General features: G+C 41.6%; 3 protein-coding genes across 3 annotated transcripts; 2 read left to right on the forward strand and 1 right to left on the reverse strand.

Annotated features, from left to right (window-relative positions):
- Positions 1–318: 318 nt before the first annotated feature.
- Positions 319–1,081, reverse strand: LOC134179158 (uncharacterized). Its single transcript, XM_062646051.1, has one exon. The coding sequence runs from the start codon at positions 1,065–1,067 to the stop codon at positions 567–569; it is 501 nt and encodes a 166-aa protein (XP_062502035.1). The 5' UTR covers positions 1,068–1,081; the 3' UTR covers positions 319–566.
- A 9-nt stretch (positions 1,082–1,090) lies between these two features.
- LOC134179157 (homocysteine-responsive endoplasmic reticulum-resident ubiquitin-like domain member 2 protein) lies at positions 1,091–11,778 on the forward strand. The gene is made up of 7 exons (XM_062646050.1): positions 1,091–1,357; positions 1,428–1,505; positions 1,570–1,787; positions 3,326–3,727; positions 3,796–3,836; positions 3,898–3,947; positions 11,478–11,778. Exons 1-7 carry the CDS (start codon positions 1,202–1,204, stop codon positions 11,622–11,624), a joined length of 1,092 nt encoding a protein of 363 aa, XP_062502034.1. The 5' UTR covers positions 1,091–1,201; the 3' UTR covers positions 11,625–11,778.
- A 42-nt stretch (positions 11,779–11,820) lies between these two features.
- LOC134179156 (rhodopsin-like) lies at positions 11,821–13,409 on the forward strand. Its single transcript, XM_062646049.1, has one exon. It carries the CDS (start codon positions 12,028–12,030, stop codon positions 13,270–13,272), a length of 1,245 nt encoding a protein of 414 aa, XP_062502033.1. The 5' UTR covers positions 11,821–12,027; the 3' UTR covers positions 13,273–13,409.
- The last annotated feature ends 1,413 nt before the right edge of the window (positions 13,410–14,822 follow it).

Here is a 14,822-nt window from a genome sequence, read left to right on the forward strand (position 1 = left end):
AGGTGGCATTCAGCTAATAAAGGTGTTTCTTGGTTGTCAAGTATACGCAATCCCTAGCTACAATACAAAAGGATGGGGAGACAAAACTTTATGAGGCTTTTTCTTCGCCGTTTGGTCACTTGCACGAATCGTTCCTATACTGATCTGTAGTCGGACATGGAAACAATACATACATACATACATACATACATACATACATACATACATACATACATACATATATATATATATATATATATATATATATATATATATATATATATATACATATACAGAGAGCTGGATGGATTGCCATATAGGACCACGCCCCTTTCTGTTGTGGACTGGGATTAGAAGCCTCGCTACGATCGGCAATTAGCAGCACACTATACACTTTTATTGTCAGTTCTATAGACAGGTAATTGTGCTTGTAGTTTCTCACATGAGTAGTTGATGATATAGCACTTTAGTGCTTAGTTCTTCGATCACTTCACAAGTTAGTAGTGCATAGATCTTCAAAGGGCTCATAACTGTTGAAGCGAGAGCGAAATCACATTTTCATATTAATTAACAAATATAAATATAGTTCACTGAAAAGCCCCTGTATTATCTCTGGAGGCACAATCAGCACTCCGCACTTTGCCATTCATGGCAATGTAGACACCAGGAGCCACTAGACATTGTAATGCTCCCATCGCCAATCCCACGTTGAAATGTGCATCAGAATCTCTAAATCTTTCAGGTTTAGAAGCACCAGTGAGAACAATCACTTTCTTCTGTTGCTCTAGGTCAGCAGCTGCACTAAGAAACAGACCAGTTTGTATCATAGTATCAGTTCCATGCGTTATAAGAATTCTGTTTTGCTCTGCTGCAACACACACTTCTCGTATAGTCTCTCTGTCTTGATGAGTAATCTCTTGACTATCCTTCCTGCATGCTGTCGTTGTAATGTAGTCAAACGTCACTCTGCCTTGAGCAAGAATTCTCTTCGCTGCCGGTTCATCAATTTCGAAAGCGTATCCTCCTTTCGTTTGAGGGTAGTCCTTGTCAATTGTTCCCCCCGTTTGCACAATGAGAATATCTGTCATTTCCGCTGTGTCGTCATCAGAGGTTGATACGGGATCTCCCACTGTGCCAGTGTGGTGACGCCACGTAGCAAATCTGTCTTTTCCGCCTTTGGTTCCAGACGTGAGCGTAAAGATCTTCGTTTTTTACGCTACTGATGTCGACTGCAACAGCTTCAAGTGCGAAAGCTTGTCTACGGCTCGTCGTCAAGACGGCAAATCATCAATGTTCTGATCTCAATGTTGACTGTGACTGCAACTGTAATGTGAGAGATCTAAAACTTCAGTTGGCAAAGCTCCATCCCATTACTCCGGTGAGTTCGAGCAAACAAAACGATCACGTGACTACGTGGATACGTGACGGACGGTGTCGTTTGTTTGTAGCCAGCGAGCCAGCAGCGTTTAGTTTATGCAGGGAGACTTCTTGCTGATCATCTGAAGCTGTCTGATATTTTAGATCAGGTTTGGCAAAAACTGTGTGTTACTTTTTCGAGACTCGTGAGTTTCAGTGACTGTTTTGTGTTAGAGTGACGGTTCTTGTCGTGTGGCTCTTCATCTCGTTCTTTCTCCGTACTTTCAACGTTCCGTGTCATCTCCGGCAAGTCAAAACAATGAGCAGAAGGCAACATCAACGACACCTCCATGTCCGCCATCGGGAACTTCTTTCATTCAATCACCTGTTAGTGAGCAGGTTGGAGTGAGACAACGTGGCGCACCGTACACTCCCACATCGGTTCCATTCAGGTATAGAGAAGACAAAACATTCAATAGTTCTTATGTGGATTGGTAAGATTTAAATCATTAGTTACCGGCACGTGGCCCTTACCCAATGAGCGCTCTCGTAGACGGTGCAATAATATCAGTGTTGGGCCAAGTGCCTGCATTGATTAGGTATTGCACACATACTGTAGTTATTGCCCCCCTCTCACAATTATGTAATTATAGCATACTTGCCATGGGACTGTTTCTGATACTGAAACCTTACACTAAATGGTAAACCAGGAACGCTTAATTATGCTCAGCTACTCAAACACTCATTGGGTAGGGCCACATGCCTGTAACTAAGTTGGTTATCACCCTTGTTCCAGAGCAATATCATATTTCTTGTCCTCTCACTATTTATCACACCTGGTGCAATAAACAGTGGGGGGAATAAATATGCTATTGCTCTGGAACGTGGGGATAACCTATACATACCTCCTATAAAAGCTGCAGTGGGACCAAAATGCGTTTAGCGTCTCATTTTTGCGTGTCACATTGTGTGTACTATCAGGAAGAAAAGGCTAAGGTGGCTAGGCCACTTAGCGACGATGAAACCTCACTGTATTCTAAGGCAACTGCTGGTTTGCAAGTTTGAAGGGGGTAAACATACTGTAGACGGCCAGAAGCTGAGATGGATTGATATTGTGATGAAAGATTTGAAGAAGTGTAAGCTCAACAAAGAATTGATGGACATTGCCCAAGGTCATGCTAAGTGGAGATTCGTACAGAGTTGACTGAGGAAGCTGAGGAAATGGAAGAGATGAAAAACAATAAGAGGAAGGAATGAAAGGAGGGGAAGCAAGTATCAGATGAGACCAGCCTACAGTGTAACTCAACCTGGTTGTATTTTACAACACAAGCAGGTCTTGTCAATTACCAAAGACAGAAAACATGAAGCAGCAACCCAAGAGATCTCCCATGTTGTCACTGCCACCAACACTTTAAACAGCAAGGGTACAGAAATCATGCGAAGTTCTGCAATCAAAATCCAAGAGTCAGGAGATACGTTGGGACAATAAAGTCCTAGGTAGTAACCTAATCAATATGGCCTGCACCACTTAATCAAGTGAAAGCAGAAGAACATGACTGGATGGTGTGTGTTTGTCTGTCTGTCTGTCTGTCTGTGTGTTTGTCTGTTATTCTGTTACCGCTTTATCTACTTGCACAGTAAATTTAAACAACAGAAAGGACTTCTATGGGTAAGAAGTGATGTTTCTTGGATTTGATTTACTTAGTTCTTGAGTTATGGATGATTTCTTGGTGTGCATGTGCAGTAGAAGTATCCGTTAGTCTGCCCTGTGTGTTTGCCCCACTGAAATTTGAACCCAATAAGTCATGCCAAGTTTCTCGTTGAGACATCAGCACTCCTGCTGGTTTTACTGAAGTAGTGGAATGAAAAGGGATGAATGTTTATAATGAAGATGTTGTTACTTGGTTGGTTTGCTCTAACAAGTTATTTGAAGTATTGGTATGAAAATGGATGTTTCTAATGAGTATGTTTGTTGTTTTGTTTGTTTCAGCTATTTGTCTAATGTCTGGATGCATTCAGCTTACATGCAGCAAATGGCAGCTGCTGCAGCAGCAAGTGGCCATGCACCTCCAGTACAGACATCTCCTTTTAATCCAAGTACAAGTAGAGAATCATCTCCATCTCCTGCTTCTGCTCCAGCCTCAGCTCCAGCTCCAGCAGCAAGAGAACGTGTTAATGAAGAAAGACCAGCAAATAACAGGCAGGTTATTAATGCAAATGCAGCTGGTGGATTAATGGATCAGGACGATGATGATGATGAAGCGGTGGCTAGGGATTGGCTAGACAAGATCTACATGATGTTTCGAGCTGGGTTGCTTGTGATGATCTTCTACTTCTATTCATCATCATTCCATTTCAGCCTTGCAATAATCATCATTGTTTTGATATTCTTGTATGTATTATTGCATGTATTTGTTGATTATATGATTTTGTTGCAAGTATCTTTACTTGTTGTGTTAGATATCAATCTGGTTGGTTGACAATTCAACGACGTGCAAGAGGTACATACAATTTTTGTACTCATTTGTAGCAATTTAGTGTATTACGTGCTATCTTGTGTAGTACAAGCTGCACAAAACAATCGAGACAATGGAAATCCGCAGGCAGATCAGGTAAACATTTGGATTCAAAGTTATGTTGTATAATAGTGGTGTGTGTGTGTGTGTGTGTGTGTGTGTGTGTGTGTGTGTGTGTGTGTGTGTGTGAGTGTGTGTGTGTGTGTGTGTGTGTGTGTGTGTGTGTGTGTGTGTGTGTGTGTGTGTGTGTGTAAATGATAATTTTTTCTTTTTTAATATACTAACGTTTATGCTATATGTGAAAAGTGTCAAACTTGTGGCAGAGTGTCAGTTAGTGGCAGGCTTGTTGTCCCATGAACAACACAGATGACACTATGTTTTAAAGTTTTATCATGGTCATCACTGTTGTCAGTGAATGTGCTATCATGTAGATTAGATGCACTCCAACCAGACCAAAAACTCAATTTCTGATTCCAAGACATCTATCTGTCAAGAAGATTTAACTATTTACAGTGAAACGTGGTTGGGCGATGCTGTCTAAGAGTCATCCAGAATTCTTCTCAAGTGTCCGCTGTTTGTGTGCAGTTTCACTTTTTAATACATTTATAAGAAATTAATACTTGTGCCACATGAGCACTGTCAGATGAAACGTCGTGTGTAGACATTTTATTGGTACTTGGAGTGTTGTATTCTTGCATTATTCAACACAGAAACAATCTTAGGTTGATTCTCCTGGATCAGTTTTTGCTTGGCTATTGTTGTCAGTATCTTCGAGTAAATAATGTATTAGATTTATTTGCCTCGAGACAGTAGTACTTGTCCTACAGCTCTGAATATGACTGTGTCTTGTTTTTACAGACACTTTCATATTTTCAAATTAGCGGTGCATTTGTCACCTTGACAGTGCTACACTTGACTTCTATATTTGTGCTCTGGGCAGCTTTCAAATTATCACATGTGTATGGCTTTTATGCCACCTACACACCTGCATATGTTACCTGCATATTTGGAATGGGTATTTGTTTTGAATGTCAAGTGTAACTCTCTATTAATAAGGGGCTGTTCGTAAATTTCGTAAATTTTGATAGTATTTTTCAGAACATAACTATTAACAGTGTCGTCTTCTCTTTTCTAAGTAGAATTGATGTCGATGACACTCTTTCACTTGCATGTTGAGTATCTGTGGGTGTATTCTTCAGAGACACTAATATGACTGACTGCATGCATGTGAAACATGTTGTGCATGGGAAAACAGTGCTGCTTCAGTTTCATGTATTGCTGTGGGGTTCAACTGTAGATTTATGTGCAGGTGCATAATATTACTCAACAATGAGCTTAGAAAAACCTTCACATGTTGGCGATAATCATGCAGGCTCAGTCTGTTTAAAGGGGAACTCCCACGAGAATACAAGTTGATCTGTAATGTAAATACTTACTATGCATTACTGTCTCTTCCATAGTTTGTTTCCCCAAAGCACTAAAATAAGAGAAAAATTGTACCTATCACGCGTGTGCCACCATTTACTATGTGCAAGTACTGCAAATTCCCAGCACTCTCTTTGTGTGCATTGCATTGATTGTTGTGGTGAAAGAGATATTTCTGAGGATGGAAAAAGTGATTCTAGTATGTAGAACACTAATTCAGCAGCAGAGTGTGATAGCATGCAGACTTATTATGATCAGTCCCGTTTCATATTTGGCAGAGAGAGTGCTGGAAAGACATCCACTGTCATATAGACTAGTTTATTTGTTTTATAAGGTTGACTTGCAAATTTGATCTGATGTGGTGAAAGTGATGTGTTCTCATGCAGCAGGGCAACCACTGTTTTTAGTAGACATTTGTTCCAAATAACCAAGTGGTAGCTTGTTGTCTGCCCGACATGATACAGTCTGCCATCTTAAAGGGTAACTGCAATGTGTGTGTGTGTGTGTGTGTGTGTGTGTGTGTGTGTGTGTGTGTGTGTGTGTGTAGGTTATAGACCGCTTGCGAGTGTATAAACGAAATACACCTTGCTCTGCCCACGAGTTGGCACGAGGGTGAAGCTCCAGTGCTAACGAGCTGGGCGCAGGGGGTGTATTTGTTTATACACTTGCCAGAAGGTCTATAACCGGCTTGTAGCACCCAGCTGAAGCGTTGATATTCTTTAGACGCGGAAGTTCAGATCAGTTGTGTAGCAAAATGTTCTGAAATCAACTTGGGCATTGAAACAGCGGAATTGCCAGTTATTGATTTTTTGGAAGCTTTAAACTGCTAGGCGTTGATGTTGTTTCTGATCAGCAGTCTTCTGAATCTCGTGTCCAATTTCATCCAGTAGTTTTCAGAAGTTTCTTGATTTACGTGTCCCCCCTAACACAACAAAAGCTACTGCATGTGTGCAGTTAGAGTGTTCAACGCATGGAAGAAATGGAGAAACAAGCAGCCAACTGAAGAGGGAGCGCTCGGGCAGCAGTACGTGCATGATCTGCATGTTATGTACAACAGAGAAATGAACTACTGGCTTGCAAGGTTTGTGCATGAAGTTCGGAGGCAAGATGGAAAGCCGTATTCACCTTATACCATGTAACTGGTTTACAGCGTTCTGTGCGCACGAGTATCATTCTGTTGCTGGACGCCTAACCATGGTTAATTTTTTCTAGAAGGACGACTCTCAGTTTAGTTTGCTCAGGTCTGCACTTGATACATGCATGAAAGAACTCATTATGATTTCCGTACGGATCAGTAGACCCACGTATTGTTTGTTCTGGCTGACAGGTATGTTTCAGTAGCCTAATTGTTATGTTCACAAACAATTCACACCTTGATATACTAGTAGCCCCAGGCAGTTATACGGCCTGATTTATTGACGATCAATATGTAGTGGAAGTGGGATATGTCATTTATTGTAAGCGAATACTGGACACTGATTGGCGCAGACGAAGCTAGGGTGCTATATATATATATATATATATATATATATATATATATATATATATATATATATATATATATATATAATATATATAAGCTCAAATTGTCTGTCTGTCTGTGTGTGTGTGTGTGTGTGTGTGTGTGTGTGTGTGTGTGTGTGTGTGTGTATGTATGTTCGCGTTTGGCGGCCACGTCTTTTGTCCGTTCGCAACCGAAATCGGCACGCACAGAGGAAGGTTTGCGTAAAAAATAAAAGAAATAATACACCGGGTCCCCTTTCGAGGAATCGACCCACGCGTAAAATTTCCCGACGACGCAAACGCTACACATTGCCGTTCATTCGAACACATGCCCTCACCAGTCCCATGTAGACTGTATGCATCGTCGTCCTTCGCAAAGCTTCGAGCAATCGAATATCTCTTGCCGACGAAACTCACTCTTCTAGCGCTTTCGTTTCTCTCCAAATTCCGATTGCATTTGCACCGAATCCAACCTACACGTTTGCTGCAGCAAGCGCTACATGGGGAGTGTGTCGATTTCTATCGAAACAAGGGCGAAGAACAAGATTCGAATTCATTCAGCACATCCGGGACTTGCAACAAAGATTGCACGTGACGTGTCCACAGACCTATCTTTACACTACAGTATCTTGCCCGTACGAAGGACGGACCAGGTATACTAGTCTACTATATAAAGCTCAAATTGTCTGTCTGTCTGTCTGTCTGTCTCTGTGTGTGTTCGCTTTTGGCGGCCACGTCTTCTGTCCGTTCACGACCGAAATCGGCATGCACACTCGGCACGCACAGGGGAAGGTTTGCGTAAAATAATTAAAAAAATTAAACACCGGGTCCCCTCTCGAGGATTGACCCCCCCGCGTAAAATTTCTTGACGACGCAAACGCTACACATTCCGGTTCATTCGAACACATGCCCTCACCAGTCCCATGTAGACTGTATGCATCGTCGTCCTTCGCAAAGCTTCGAGCAATCGAATATCTCTTGCCGACGAAACTCACTCTTCTAGCGCTTGCGTTTCTCTCTAAATTCTGATTGCATTTGCATCGAATCCAACCTACACGTTTTCTGCAGCAAGCGCTACACGGGGAGTGTGTAGAATTCGATCGAAACAAGTGCAAAGAGCAAGATTCGAATTCATTCAGCATATCCGGGACCTAGCAACAAAGATTGCACGTGACGTGTCCACAGACCTATCTTTACACTACAGTATCTTGCCCGTACGAAGGACGGGCCATGGATCCTAGTATATATATATATATATATATATATCAGTATTTTATGGCATTGTTGTTAGTTCTTAACGTCCTTATGCCCAAAAAATAAAATTTTTATTTTAGTTTTAAAGTTACATTCGTGGAGATATTGAGGCACAAAGTTGCTTCGGTTGTTTCGGCGCACAGGCCATGATGTATTTGGAGGAATGGAAGTAGCTCTAGCGTATGCAAGGCAATAGAAATGTCTTACAAGAAGTAAACTTCTGGTGGCCTGCTGGCTGCAGTAATGTCATCAGAGAGAGTGGCTTTGATTTGCTTCTCCAATAAGGCCAAGATGTGAAACAGATGGGCACCGTGAGGAAGCAAGTGAGAAATTGGTTGGATGGTCCAACCGCACGTTCAGACTCATGTAGTGCGTACTCTCAACCGGAATGTTTCGAATCGGAGGAAAACGTTACTATGAGCTTTTGGGCTTTTCCCCAATGTAAACAGAGACTGAAGTCTGATTCATCAAGCTGCTCGGGCGATTTGTGTAATAGGATTACAACATGACAGTGTATGAGAAAGTCAACAAATACAGAAGAGGAGAAGGTCGAAAGAAAGCGTGATAAATGAAAGGTAAGTCATTTAGAATTCTAACGATAGAGTTACTGAATATACTCAGTACTTGGGTCTGAACTTGCAGTTGGCCCATCCCGCCGATTTCTCGCTTGTTTCACTCACACTGCCCATTTCTTTCACATCTTGGCACTACTAATGGAGAAGCGACTCGAAGCTATGCTTTCTTTCTGAGGACGTTACTGCAGCCAACAGGCAACCAAAGGTTTACTTCTTGTAAGACATTTTTGTTGCCTTTGCATGCACTATAGCCACTTCCGTTGCCACTAATACATCACAGTGTGCGCGCCTCAATATCTTCACGAATATAACTTTAAAATAAAATTCTATTTTGGGGTGCACTGTGTTAAGAACTAATGAAAAGGCAGCACTAAAATACTTTTTGATTTTTGAATTGCAGTTATCCTTTAAATCAAGAAAACTGCCTTACGAGTACATGCACATCAGTAGGACATTTTGATCACCATTTTTCAATATGGTGGCACATGCGTGATAGTTTGCGATTTTTTCTTGTCTGTTTAGCGCATCAGCAGAAACAAACATTAGATAACAATCAGCACATTGACTCCTTTTTATATAGTACAGATCAACCTGTAGTTTTGTGGGCATTAAAGATGAAAGCTGAACTAGTACGAACTGTCTCAATTAATGCCATAGTCATTTTATGTATTTCCACAATAGCATTCAGATAATGCTGTTTGGCATGAACTGTTGCTGGAAATGGCTGATTTTTTAAGGATTTACCCAGGATGTGTTTCTGTTTTCATTTAATACAAAGCCTGCTAGAATAACAAGGCACAAGGGTGGTTTGTACATTAGTTAGTGTCTAGTATTCACTGTGCATCACATTCAACCTGGTTGTAAATATATTATCAGGGTTCTTGCTACAGCATAGCAGCGTGGCGCAGCAGTGGAAGTGCACTCCGCTCAGAACAGTAGATAGAAGTCCAAAGATTACAGCTAAGGAATGTGTGAGAAATCCATGCTACTGAAACACAATACTATATTACTTAGTAAAGGTGACACAGCCACAAATCCAGGCTCTTACAAATGATGCGGTATGATAACCTCGCTCCAAACATACAAATGTTGACTGCAGTGCCGGATGTGCTGCCTCTGATTCTAGTCCCAGATGCCCTTCCAGTGATCCGGAAAGCACAACTTTTGTCCAAGAAGTAGCACCTAGAGAATCTACTTTAGACTAGTCATGGCTTCTTGCGAAGCAGCAACAGTGGGTCACGTCAATCAACGTCTGACTAGACAGACTTTCTGTAGTTTTGTCCATAAAACTTCCACATGTGCAATCTATGAACATTGCTAGGAAGGGCTTAGTGGAGATCGAAGTTGACTTCCTTGCAATAGCACTTGAACGTAAGTTAGACGCAATAGCTACAATGCAAAATCTACTTCACATAAGTTCTCATGTCTGACTTGGACAGTGCAACTGTAAAAGGAGCAGACTGCATGCGTCGTGGAACCGCCCATCCCACCAAACTCCCAAAATCTCTAGCGAGAACCCTGTCATACCGTAGAACTAGAAATTTTGGCGATTTACGATGTTGGCGAACGTATGACGTCACTTCATCTGCTACATGTGATGTGTGTCTGGCATTGCGAGGCTAGTGAAAACGGATACTGTACAACCGAGAGCGTGGAGTCATTGGAGACTTACGAAGTTCCAAGCTGCATTCGAGGCCACCACGTTTATCATGACATTTGGAGCCCAACTGTTAGTGAAGAGCTAATTAATTAAGAGCGAGACGACCAATGACAAGGATCAATACGCTGTAGCAGTGATGCATGGAAGCACAGTTGTGGGACATGTCCCAACAGTAATATCCACAGCTTGTGCTTTATTCTTGAAACGAAAGGGTACTATTTGATCCATAGTCTCTGGAAACAGGCGCTTCTTCGGAGACCTTCCTTAAGGAGAGTTAGATGTACCTTGTGTCTTGAAATTTGAAGGAACTTCAAATTATGGATCAAACCTGAGAAGAATAGTGTTGCTTATTTCTACTGCACCTCAACCACCAAACAAGAAACGAAGACATAACGCGACTTACGCCGTCGTTGGGTCACTCCAATTCTGCTTGCGACAGCGAGAATGAAGCACACACGGAGACTAAGTTCGTTCAAAGTCTTTGCACTAAAAGTATCTGTACAAAGCTATTTTGTCATTTAGCTGTGCGCATGAGCAATGAAACTAAAATAATATTGACGTTTTCAAATAGCATTGTCACCAAAATTTCTCATTCCATTATCTGCTGTGTTGATTCAACAACAACTTTTGTTAAATCTGTATTGGCCTGTTTACATTGTGTGTTTTCAATAGTCTTTTGTTTACATACAAACTACAGGGTACAACTTTACATTTACCTTAAAATAGTAAGCTGTGAGCTGAGGAAATGTTTTAGTGAATTTTTAGTATTTGGTTATTGGATGTGAATTTGCAAATGTGCCTCATTTGTTTGGCAATATGGTCATGAAATGAGCTTTTTTGATAACTGATGTACTTCTGTTCACAGTATAGGAATGTTCGCTTTATTGAATACACTGGACAACATAATGTTGACCGGGAGAATTAACCTAAAGTATGATTATTAAGTGGTGCAAATGTAATTATTGAGTTTCTGTGGGTTTTCTGATGTGGCAATAATTTCTGGTAGTGTACTTTGACCATACATTTGTTTTACACGGATGGATTGTAGTATGTTGAAATCGTTTGGTACCCGTGATTTTGTATGGCATAGCTTACATTTTCACACCCTACATTGTATATTTATAATCAATAATTATTTGTGACTTATGCAACTATTATTTGAGTATTCTGTGCGTTTACGTTTCTATTGCTACCACTTTGTGTATTCAGGGAAGTCGTCCCGCTGGTGTGGCACCAGAAGGTGAAGCTTTCGAGGTAGAACAACGACCTGGAGTTCTGGCAACTCTTCTTGGGTTTTTTACTGCGTTTTTCACATCCCTCATCCCGCAAAATCCGCAAGCCCTTGTTGGCAACTGATTGATTATCTTGTAAATACATGTACTTTATTGTATGTTATTAACATGAGAACATCACATCTCTAAGTAACTCAAGTTTTGTAAACTGTAGGTTTGTGTATATGAACTATCTATGTAACATTGTCTGGTATTTGCAATTGAGTTTTTGTTCTAAATCAGTGTCGTTAAGTTAATATGAGAAAAGGCAGGTGTGAGAAAAGGCAGGTGTATACCAGCTTGGAGGTGATCCACAATGTGTTCCCACTTTTGCGCACGTTGCATTGAAGCTGCATGTTCTTGCAGTTTGCAGGTGTAGAGGTGTTGGTAGCAGTGTCACCCATTTGTGGCGGACAAATGCAAACGTGTAAGTGGTACAAAACGCTTGATGCGAGTGACATTGTTTCGTTTGATGATCAGAAGGCGTCATGTCGTACCAAGACCCATGGAACTCCGAAATCTCCAACATCTCTTCATCTGGAGATGACTTCAATCCTTACGGTGGTTTCTTTAATTTTAGTGGGTTTGATCCGAGCCAGTACAAGTTCAAAATTCCTTTCTACTTCTACATTTTCACTGCTCTGTGGGTCCTTCTCTTTCTGGTCGGTTTGGTTGGAAATGGCTTGGTGATCTTTCTCTTCTGTACGAAACGCTCATTGAGAGTGTCAAGCAACATCTTTATTTTTCATTTCTCTATCGCCAACTTGCTCGTCTTCATCGTTGGTGTCTCTGGTGGCATTCCTATTAACATTTTGGCAGTAAGATTAGAAAATAGGATAATCAAGCAGCAGCTGTGCAACCTAAATACGTCTCTTGTTTATTCCATCATGTTTGCATCTCTCATGATGCTTACGTGTAGTTCGGTAGAAAGATACGTGAACATTCATTACCCATTCAAAAATCTGTTCACCTCAGGTCGAGCCAAGGTGCTCGTTCTTTTCAGCTGGCTGTATGGACTTGCTACCGCTTTGCCTCCTATTTATCACTTCGGCGGTTACTATGATGTTCAGTTCCAGAACAAGTCTGTGACTGTCTGCGGAACGAGGATAACTAGCACTACTACGGCAGAGTTAGTGTTCTGTGCTTGCTTAGCATTATACGGCATTATCTTACCCGTCGGTGTCGTGTGTTTCTGCTACGCGAAGATATTGAAGACGGCATGGGCGCATGCTCGGTCATGGAAAATGTCGAGTCGCGTCAACGCGATGCAAACAACATCCGGACATCAAGTTGCAGCTACCGACGTGGATGAAGTTGGCGAGTCAACAAACGGCTCAAACACGTTACAAGTTTATGAAAGTATGACGTCTACTGCTACGCGTGCTTCTGTTTGGTCTTCAAGTGTTCTGACTCAAAATATTGTCGGTGAACGAGCAACAACTACCGGCGAACACAGAAAGCGGAAACTGCGAGGCGCCATCACTGTTCTCATGATTGTTGGAGTATTGCTAGTGTCGTGGGTACCGTCTGTTGTCCTACGTGGCTTGTACCTCGCCGCTGTCTCTTCGAGTTCTCAGCCGTCGCAACATCTTACTTACATGAATACGTTATCTATCACGTATCCTTGTATCTGTGCTGCCGTTAGTCCATTCGTGTTTGGATTCCGTACTGCAGGATTGAGAGACGAATTCTTGAAGGTGTTTCGCTTGGTATTTTGTTGTCGACGTCGTTAGACTTGCTGAAGTTGACATATCGCGTAACAGTAGAGTCTTAGAGACCTTGCAAAATGTTTATCTCTGCATGGCTAGTTTAGATGTAACGATGTGCAGTAAATTTTATTGCTAGAGACAGTAACGTGTTTGTTGTGCGACTGGGCAATGTTTCCTTGCTATCTAATGGCATCAGCGTCTAGGTCATTGAATTGCTGAGACTGAATTGCACCGACCATAGTTTCTCATTCCAGTCTCGTTGGTCACGATCATCGCGTCAACCTACTATCGTAGTTTTGCAAGTTGCTTTTTCATATCTACTTGATAACAGGTATTGCGCAACGTTTAAATCCCGTAATATGATTTGCAAATAGGGACAGTATGTCGCTGTTTGCAAGCTTTCTGTTGTCACAAGTGGTATTTAACAAATTAAGCAACTTGATTAATGTTTGTGTCGCAGTTACTACACGCAGTAATTGTGTAGTGGCAACTTGAAACAAGTATGCAGATTTGAGACCCATGAATGATGATGTCTTGAACAGCATTCATTTTCATCCGATGTAAGAGGCATCCAGTCGGTATCAGATTCAGGCATTAAATTTTTTAACAGTCGGCCACATTGCTGTGATTACTAGGCTTGATTGCAAAAATGCAAATATAGGTGTAGAGGATAGGACAGATTCGAATCCGTACGATATAGAATGACACTTGCAAGCAGAGACAGAACACAACAATATGTGCAATGTTTGGTGGTTTAGTCTAGTGGTCCACTCTAGTTAATCAAGAAACAGAATAGATGACCGATGAGTTGGGGTACCGCAGAACCGTATCTATACAAGGCTCGGCAGTACTGCTTTTTCTGCCCTCATACTTGGGAGTATGAGGGCAGGAAAGGGTCTGAACTCTAGTTCGTGAGACTACGTACTGTGGTATCTACGTACATGGCTTTGCGGTACCGCTTAGCCTCGAAATTCCAACCAAAACCGCGCGAGCATTGTATCGAACAGAGTGTGTACTGTGAAAATTGCTAAATTGTCGCGGTACTCCGCGTACCCTTACTAAGCTCATGACATTCATCGGTCATTAATTAAGAGACTGTCAAGAGGTACATAAATACGGCCTAGCAGAATCGAGGAGGTCGTCTAGTTCTTGTTGACGCTGTGATCTAACTCGCACGCAAGGAAAATAGCGCGAGCTCTTCTGGAGAGCGTTCAATTGCCTCATATTGGTTAATCCGATATTGAATGCCACCAAACTGGGACACCGCCCGGTTGCGCAATTGTTGTCGAGAATTCACTTGCTCTTTACGTTACCTAGAGCTAAAAGTTAGACGTGTACCAACGTCATGAAATAACTAATGGTCAGAATCATCCTCAAACTTAGGAATGGCATCTTCATCTTCCACGTTCGCGGTGTTCATTCGTTGAGAGAGTTCTCCAAAATACAAGATAGAAGTGTGTGAATTAATTTGTTTTTTAGGTATTCTTGTCTAGAGTTTATACAAATGTTAAATTGAATGCAAATCAGTTATTCTCGAGTTTCCTTCTAACACGTAAGGCTATCTAATTAGGGAG

Source organism: Corticium candelabrum, chromosome 4 (genome assembly GCF_963422355.1).
Source record: "Corticium candelabrum chromosome 4, ooCorCand1.1, whole genome shotgun sequence".
Classification (NCBI taxonomy): domain Eukaryota; kingdom Metazoa; phylum Porifera; class Homoscleromorpha; order Homosclerophorida; family Plakinidae; genus Corticium; species Corticium candelabrum.

Excerpts from the sequence above, each read along its gene's own strand:
- LOC134179157 (XM_062646050.1), top strand. The coding sequence starts at position 1,202 with ATGTCGACTGCAACAGCTTCAAGTGCGAAAGCTTGTCTACGGCTCGTC. Across the intron at positions 3,728-3,795 it reads ATCATTGTTTTGATATTCTT|ATATCAATCTGGTTGGTTGA; the intron begins GTATGTATTATT and ends TTGTTGTGTTAG. Across the intron at positions 3,837-3,897 it reads AATTCAACGACGTGCAAGAG|TACAAGCTGCACAAAACAAT; the intron begins GTACATACAATT and ends TATCTTGTGTAG.
- LOC134179156 (XM_062646049.1), top strand. The coding sequence starts at position 12,028 with ATGTCGTACCAAGACCCATGGAACTCCGAAATCTCCAACATCTCTTCA.
- LOC134179158 (XM_062646051.1), bottom strand. The coding sequence starts at position 1,067 with ATGACAGATATTCTCATTGTGCAAACGGGGGGAACAATTGACAAGGAC.